Source organism: Cicer arietinum, chromosome 4 (genome assembly GCF_000331145.2).
Source record: "Cicer arietinum cultivar CDC Frontier isolate Library 1 chromosome 4, Cicar.CDCFrontier_v2.0, whole genome shotgun sequence".
NCBI classification, from domain to species: Eukaryota; Viridiplantae; Streptophyta; class Magnoliopsida; order Fabales; family Fabaceae; genus Cicer; species Cicer arietinum.
In genome coordinates this window covers 41260121-41269324 of record NC_021163.2, presented here as the reverse complement: position 1 = coordinate 41269324, position 9204 = coordinate 41260121, and the positions used below count along the sequence as shown (strand labels likewise).

Below are 9204 nucleotides of genomic sequence, written 5' to 3'. Positions count from 1 at the left end.
ATCACATCATTCACTTTATCTCAAAATATATATAGTATGGAATATCCACCAAACATTTTTCTTTTTCTATTTTATTGAAGAAATTTATATATTTTTATAGACTACGCTTCATTTTAATTAATTATAAAGAATTTCAATAAAAAAATATTAAGTTAGTTTTTCACATTATTATCTATATATTATTTATCTTATAATATATTTTTTTAGTGCGAAATGTTAAAGGTAAATAAAATAAAAGATCAGCGGTAAAATTTTATCTAAACTTAAAAAAAAAAAAAAAAAAAAAGTTCTAAGGTAACATGATTAAGATTCACTGTGTTCTATATTTGGATCAATTTTATTACTTAATAATGTAAATCTCTATTACTTACAAGGTCCTATGACAGAGCTTGTAGGCCTCATAATAAAGGGAGGATACCAAACATAAGAAAAATTAACGGTACCAAAAGCCGGCAACGGATTTCCCTTGATAAGGAGGCAAGTATTATTTCTGACCAAAAATATTGAAGGGTCAACAGGTTCTAGAGTTTTGAATCCTACACAAGACAACACTAAACTGCTTTGTGTGCAGTTACAGTTGTTAATCACAACCACGTTCCACTCAGGCATGTCTTTTATTTCTCTCCCACTTCTTGTTGTGCCGATAGTGATGTTGTTCAAGGAACATCCATAGGATTCTGAAATTTTGATGGATCAGAAAACAAATACAGAAAAAGTGTTATGGAGTAAGGTTATTAGAGAAGTCGCTTGAACCTTTGTTTGTGTAAAAGGTGCGAAGAGAAAAATAAAAATTGATACTAATTTTAATTAAAGTATATCGGAGCATACCTTTGACGGCAAGAGTAAGTAAGATGATAGAAATAAGAGACCTGAATGTTGTTTCCATTATCTTGGGAATGGGTTCTGACTCTTGTGGTATTTTTGGTTATCCAATTTAATTATTTATACAAAAATGTTTCATCCACATCCATTTTTTCCGTACCCTTGTGATAGATGATAAATCAGTGTTAAAAAATATGATTAATTATGTAGAGTTTATAACTAATTTAGATTTTGTTGAGAACTGTAGTTAATAATCTAGTTGAACTAATTAAATTTTGACGGTGATTTAAATTAATTATTTATTAAATTAAATTAACAACATTATCGCATCCATTTATCAAAAAGTAAATATCCATTTATCATTATTATAAAAAATAAATAAAAAATATTCCCAGAAGCCACAAATTTTTTAGCGACAACGTCTAGTATGCATGTTAATTTTTACTAAAATATACTCTCTTCAAACTCAATTATAAACAAATGTACCTGTGGAATCAATTAATCTATTCGTAATTTAATGATATTTTTTTAAAATTATTCGTGCATTAATTACTTAATAGTTTGGGAGGTAATGTTTTAGAAATCGACTCATTATCGATCCGGTAAGAGTATTGAGTCATTGTATCATTTGTCAACCAAGAATAAACCAAATGATTCAATTATTATAAAATTTATTTTAGTATTAAATTAGATGATTTTGCTTAGCAGTGTACAAAATATATTGTTAATTATATTATATTGATCAATTAGATTGCACTGCACTAAAAAAAAAAATTTTAATCAATTTTTGAGTTTTGTTTTTCTTGAAAAATTAATGAAGAAAATATCAAATTTTTATAAATCATCTTTTTCTTAGAAAATTTTTGAGAAAAAATCAAAAAATATTTTGTTCCTGAAAAATTTTCGATTTTTTTTTTTTGAAAAATATCATTTCAAAATTCTTTTTTCTAAATTTTTTCAAAAAATAATCTAAATTTTTTATCTCAAAAAATTTTGTATTAGAAATTTTTTTTAATTTATTTATCTCGAATAAAATCGAAATTTTTTTGTTAAAAGATTTTCAAAAAAAATTTCCAAACGAATTAATTCAAAAACGATTTTAACTAAAAATTTGTTCAAAATATTAAAGGTTTAATTGCAGTTTTGGTCCCCCTATTTTAGCTAAATCGCGAAAGTAGTCCCTCCATTTTGTTTCTCCCCAGTTTTGGTCCCCAAACAGAATTTTAATCCAAAACTTGATGAAATTTTATTTTTTAAAGCCGTACTACACCATTTATGGTCATATATTTCAGGTACAATTGTTGCAAATGAGATCTTGAGGCATTGTGTGACTTAAATAAATGCAAAAAAAATGAAATTTCATCAAGTTTTGGACCAAAATTCTGCTTGGGGGACCAAAACTGGGGAGAAACAAAATAAGGAGACTACTTTTGCGATTCAGTTAAAATAGGGGGACCAAAACTGCAATTAAGCCAATATTAAATTGACTTATATTTATAAATCTGTTTCTAACCAGTTAATGACTGTACTTGATTTAAAAGTGGTCTTCAAAAATTAAACCAAACCATTAATGTAGTATAATTCAATTCAGTTTTTGTATTATAAACACCCATAATTCTATCTATAAAAAATCCAAAAAAAATTTAACACTTGTAAAATAACACAACACATCTAACTTAAAATAAATTAAACAACGAGAGACATTTTTTAATTCAATTTATATAACTAAATACATAAGTGGTTGGAGACTATGTCATAAAAAAGCTTAAAAAGTAGCAAAGGTTTAAAATAGTTTTGTGATACATATCATTAGAAGTGTGGAATTAACATCAGCAATCGTTAGCATAGTTAAAAGGCACTGCACCCTGCTTCATTATGTAAGTTGTAATGACCTGAGCTTTATACACCCATCCTTGCTACTTTTAATATTCATTTTATTTCAGGCTCAAATATATATTGGTATGTTAGTTGGCATTTTTTTTTTCCGTTCCTTTAATATTTTTAATTTAATCATTTAAATTTAATTTTATTATAAAATCGTTTTTATTATTAGGGACTATTCAAATATGCTTGATATAGCAATCGGAAAAAGGAGGAAAATAAAAAGGTGCCAATTTATGAGGACGAAAATCAAATGAAAGTATATATATTTAGTGCACGTAAGTTTCGGATTTTTTATTTTTATTCTTGTAAGTTTGTATTTTTTTTTCTTCATCTCTTCTCTATTTGTCATGTTACCTTTTTGGCTAAATAGCATCCGTGATCACTTAACTTAATTTGGTTTAATCCTTTATCTTTTTTTTTTCTTTCTAATTTGGTCATTTATTTTAATTTTAAGTGACAATTTGATTTTTATGTTTTAAAATGTCAACAACGTTATCCTTTTTTTTTTGCACAAATAAAAAAATTCATCAAAAATTTCAAACAAAACCCATAAAATTAATTATCATCCTCAATATAATGCAAATTTTATCAAATTCATAACTTAAATCCTTAAATAAACTCATCTTCATCTCTAACAACATCAAATAAAGAATTAAAATATGAATTTATTTGAATATTTGAGTTGTGAATTTGATGAAATTTTTTTATATTGAAGAATATAGTTAATTTTATGGATTTTGTTTGAAAATTTTGATGAATTTTTAAAATTTTTGTAAAAAAAAAAAAATAACATTGTTGACATTTTAAAACATAAAAAATCAAATTGTCACTTAAAATTAATATAAAGGACCAAATCGAGAAGAAAAAAAAAAGATAAAAGACTAAAACGTTAATTGAAATTAAGTTAAAGTACCACGGGTGCTATTTAGCTTATCTTTTTTTTAACGGTCATTAACAACATAAAACTATTTTAAAACAACATTGAACATAAATAGTTAAATTTGAAACACAAAATTACAGAGACGAAAAAAAAAACATATTAACTTACAAGGATCGAACATATATTTAAGTTTAGACTTAATTGCAGTTTTGGTCTCTCTATTTTAGCTGAAATGCGAAAGTAGTCCCCCCATTTTGGTTCTCCCCAGTTTCTGTCCCCTAAACAGAATTTTAGTCCAAAACATGATGAAATTTCATTTTTTAAAGTCGTACTATACCATTTATGATCATATATTTCAGGTGCAATTGTTGCAAATGAGATCTTGAGGTATGGTGTGACTTAAATAAATGCAAAAAAAAAAAAAATGAAATTTCATCAAGTTTTAGATCAAAATTCTGTTTGAGGGACCAAAACTGGGGAGAAACAAAATGGGGGGACTACTTTCGCGATTCAGCTAAAATAAGGGGACTAAAACTGCAATTAAGCCTTAAGTTTATTTACTTAAATTATGTTTCTCACCGTACGACCAACACAATCATTCATGATTTTCTCGCCTCCGTTTCCACTATTGAAAATTAGCGACTAGCAATGGCACGTGGCTCTAATCGAATATCCCAATGGTTCTGAGTCGGAACGGTCGAGTCCAATAAATAACAATCACTCATATGTAAGAGTATGATTTTAGAAGTAATTATGCTCGATCCTATATTTATGTTTAATTGAGTAGCAATTTAGAAGTAACTATATGTCAACCCACGTTACACGGTATAATTTAATATATTGGTGAGTATAAAATAACAATAATATATAATTTAAAAGTAATGTTATTTTTATTTTAGAGTAAAATATACTCAAGTGTTTATGTGCCTAAAGGTAAATATATTTTTGAATAATTATATATAAGCTAAGTTGGATTTAGTACAAAGGAAAAAGTAAAATATTATTGACTAATACAATTCATGCAATATATATTGAAATATCAGACTATTTATAAGATTTTACAACTTTAGAAATGCAATTCTTGTCTTTAATATTTTTTAATTGTGGAATTGGTTTACTTAAGCTTTTTGGTGTCATTGAAGTGTTCTTTCTAATAATATATTTGTTAAATAGTTATACATTTCTTTATTGTTAAAGTTGTACATTTAACTATAATATATTCTTCATTTTATATAATTTATATTAGTTTTGAAACATTAGATTTATAAATTTATATATGAACTTTATGATATTTTTTTATTTTATATGTTTATCATAATTAAATCAATTTCATCTTGAATCTAAGCATGCAATAAATAATATTATGTGTCTTGCAGTTTATTATATAATATTCATCCATTCAAGATTAGTAGTTTGTTAAAAATAATGTCCATAATGACATTCAAAATATTGAAACAATTCTTCATGTGTGCAAATATAGATGATATATATAAAAAGAACACTAAAAAGAAAAATATAAATTTCTTAAGGTTCAAAAACCTTAAATAATAATAATTTTTTACATAATAAAAATGTTAGTTAAATAAAATTGTCAAGCCAAATAAAAATTCAATACATAATGTAAATAAATTCTATAGTTATGGTATTTTGGATGAAGAGCCGTTTCAATTACTTTAACTATTGTTTCGTCTAAATAATTATAATGTGAAATGAAATTTTTAAATAATTATTTGACACAGTCAAAACTTCACGGCTGGGTTGCAAAAAATTATAAACAGTAAAGTTTGTGGATGTTTAAGACATAAAAAGTTTCGAGTGAACAGTGAAATAGTTAGAAGTTATTCATTTCCAAATATTTAATATTATTAATTTTGTTGTTGTTTTGATTATGATTTGTGTTTTTTTAATTATAAAAAGAAAAAAATGTTATGAGAGACACATTCAACATCATAGGAAAAAACTTACCTCATATACAATAATAGTTATATATGATCTTGAACAATAATCGATGTATCTTTGAACTGAGAATGTGTCACACAGTTAGGTGTAGCTTGATTGCATTTCATAATATTGTTAGCATTGCTTGAACTGAGAATGGGCAAGAGAGAGGTTGAAAAACATAAGATAGATCTTGATTTGTGTATGTAGTTGAACTTGCATTGTGATACTTTGATGATAATGGATAGACAGTGAAGGTGTAAACATGAAAATGAGGCGTTGAATTGTGTTTGACTAAGTTGATAACTTTTTCATTATTTCATTAAACTGGTTCAGACTTGACCATTTACTTGGAGTAGAAGCAATAAGAAAACTAAAAAGTGCAGGAATAAAGTGACAAAAGTAATTTATCCTGGTTCACCACTAACTTGGTTACATATTGTCCATTCACTCAAAAGGATTTAATCAACTAATTCAACAACTTGAATTACAAAGTACCTGACCCTCCAATTCAGTCTTCTCATATTGTCTGACAATCCCAAACTTTTGAGGAACACGCATACCTTGACACTACCAACCAAGTCTTCTCCACACAATCTGACAACCCCAAATTGTTGAAGGCACACTAACACCGCTATTGGATTTGAATACAAAGGTTTGGAACTTGAGTAATTGCTTATAACAAGCTGATTATAACAATGACTATCACACTCAAAGAAAAACACTAAAAATATTTTTCATTTGAACAAGTGTTTCTCTCTTTGAATTATAAGATGAATTTTGAGCTTGAGTTCTTCTTCTCTTTTCCGATTTTTCGACGATCTTCTTCTTCATATTTCTTTGATTTATAAGATGAATTTTGAGCTTGAGTTCTTCTTCTCTTATCTGATTTTTCGACGATCTTCTTCTTCTTCTTCATATTTGAGTATCTATTTATAGATAAAATTAGAGCTTCAATTTAGTCCTTGTTGAATTCTGAATTGTATCTTCATTCCAAGTTTGGTCAACAATGATCTTATTCAAAAATAATTCTAAACAAGATGCTTTTTGATAATTTGTTCTTTGGCCAATTCTTTATTTCTGAATCCAATATGAGCAATTCTTCTAGATTGATTTTGTTCATATTGAGCTTGTAAATTCTTCATATTGATATTGTTCGTATTTTGTTAAGATTGCTTTTACAAATTCTTCAGATGAAACTTCCTTCATATTGCTTTATTTGATCTAGGCGGGAAAATAATGTTGGATCGGTTTTTGAACTTTTACAAGTAGAAATATGATTAAGTCCAATTCAATATTATTTCCTTTGTCAAAATCTGAATCATACCTTTGCAAATAATAAATGTATCTTCTTGTGAGTGTTTCTTCTTGTAAAAAATTCTTGATCATATTTTCTTGTAAATAATTCATATATTCTTGTGATAAATCTTGATCAAATATTCTTGTAAATAATTCATATCTTCTTGTAGATAAATCTTGATCAAATCTTCTTGTAAATAGTTCACATCTTCTTGTGGTAAATCTTGATCAAATCTTCTTGTAAATAATTCATATTTTCTTATAGATAAATGTTGATCAAATCTTTTTGTAAATATGTCGACCATACAATAAAGTAGAAATGATAGATTTCTTTGAAACCTTATCTCTAGTTGCAAAGATTACGACCATACGGGTTGGCTTAGCAATAGCTTCTATCAACAATTGGTACATACCCCAACTTGATGTGAATAATGCATTTTTGCATGGTGACTTGCACGAAACTATTTTGATTAATCTTTCACAAGGCCTTGTACGAGATGGTGAACACTAGGTGTGTAAATTGGTAAAATCCTTGTACGGGTTGAAACATATGAGAAACTGTCCAATTTTTTTCTTCATGCCGGCTATGTTCAAGCAGCCTCTAGTCCACATTGTTTGTCAAGAAAACTGGTGCTGCTCTCTATCAACAATTGGTACATACCCCAACTTGATGTGAATAATGCATTTTTGTATGGTGACTTGCACGAAACTGTTTTGATGAATATTTCACAAGGCCCTGTACGAGATGGGAAGCACCAGGTGTGTAAATTGGTAAAATCCTTGTACGGGTTGAAACATATGAGAAACTGTCCAATTTTTTTCTTCATGTCGGCTATGTTCAAGAAGCCTCTAGTCCACATTGTTTGTCAAGAAAACTGGTGCTACTCTCTAAAGGTGTCAATTTGACAAGACCACTAATTATTGGCCTCAACCCACATGTTGGAGGAGTCAAAAATTTTCATAATCAAGAAGACCCCTAATACTAAAAAGCCCCTAAAATTTTATGGGTCTACAGGCCCACTTTTTTTTAAAAAAAAAAAATTTGATAAATTTTTTTTTATCGAGAAATAATTTTTTTATGAATTTTTTCTTAAAATTCACCAATAAAGAAGTTTCAATTTTTTCCCAATAAAAAATTATTTACGATTTTTTTTTTGAAATTTTTTAATTTGAGAAAAAAATTTAATTTTTTTTATATTTTTTTTTAATTTTTCTCAACATGAGAAAAAAAAGTAATTTAAAATTTTCTAAGAAAAAATATTGTTTTTATTTTTTTCGGTATTTTGTCGAGAAAAATAAATTTCGAAAATTTTTCAAGAAAAAAAAAATCAAAATTAACATAATATTGGGGGTCTATAAGGGCATAATATTATGTGCTTAATAAATTTTTTTTTAAAGTTTGAAGTTTTTTTGACGGCTCTACTGCTCTGAGTGTGCTACTTGTCACGACCCGAAAACTAAATGTTGTGACCGGCGCACAAGCTATACCCCTAGCCTGACAAGCCTATCAGCTAACTTAACAATTAAACAACTAAATCATTCTCTAACCAATTAAAATATATACTTTTTCTCGAAATTTCAATAGAGTGTCCTTTGTAAATTTCACATATCCAAATTTATAGAATTCCAGTTTAACTTTCAATTTAGTCATAAATCAAATAACATAACCTAATTTCTTAATACATTTAAAAAAAAAAAGACTTTCTAGATTCCAAAATAGCTGCAATTTACATCAAACTCAACAGACGTTGCAAAAAATGGCCATCGATCAAAGAGGCCTACCAAAAAGAAATATGTTGAGACTTGAATCTAATAACAGATTTCTACTCAGCTTCCTGCGAATCTGAAAAAAATAAACAACATAAAGGGGTAAGTTACAAAGACTTAGTGAGGAGACAACAACCACCATCAATTGGAAGGGAAACACATAAAAAGCACGAATAACTACTTTACAATCGAGCGGCAGTTATGTTAAACAATATTACTTAAAAATCTAGAAAATTCTAAATTTAAAATATACACATATCAAGTCGTTAAACTTATAATTTAACCGTTCAGATATAAATTTTAAGAATTCAGTTAATAACGAAGCGAAATCCAAATGAACAACCTTAAAATCATCATAAAAATAAAATAAGTAAAAATACAATTTTTTTTTGAACCAAGAGGCGGCTTCATCTCATTGATAGCCCTTTCCTCCTAAGGATGGCCTTCCCCTTAGGGGTGGCTCCATCTAACGGATAGCCCTCTCCTCTCAATCCCGCAACGCATCATCACGTGTCAATTAGAGAGCTTACATCTTGTTGATAGCCCTCTCCTTCTACAGATGACATTTCTCAGAGGGGGGCTCCATCTAACGGGAAACTCTCGCTAATCAAAAC

General features: G+C 27.6%; 1 protein-coding gene across 1 annotated transcript; it reads right to left on the bottom strand.

Annotated features, from left to right (window-relative positions):
- Nucleotides 1-363: 363 nt before the first annotated feature.
- LOC101490467 (TPD1 protein homolog 1B-like) lies at nt 364-886 on the bottom strand. The gene is made up of 2 exons (XM_004514546.4): nt 829-886; nt 364-677 (listed from the first exon to the last, which is right to left on the bottom strand). The coding sequence occupies exons 1-2, from the start codon at nt 884-886 to the stop codon at nt 364-366; spliced, it is 372 nt and encodes a 123-aa protein (XP_004514603.1).
- Between the last annotated feature and the right edge of the window lie 8318 nt (nt 887-9204).

What these genes read in the sequence shown, in the direction of transcription:
- LOC101490467 (XM_004514546.4), bottom strand. Translation starts at nt 886, where the DNA reads ATGGAAACAACATTCAGGTCTCTTATTTCTATCATCTTACTTACTCTT. An exon ending in ACTTACTCTTGCCGTCAAAG is followed by an intron (nt 678 to 828) that starts GTATGCTCCGAT and finishes TCAAAATTTCAG; the next exon opens with AATCCTATGGATGTTCCTTG.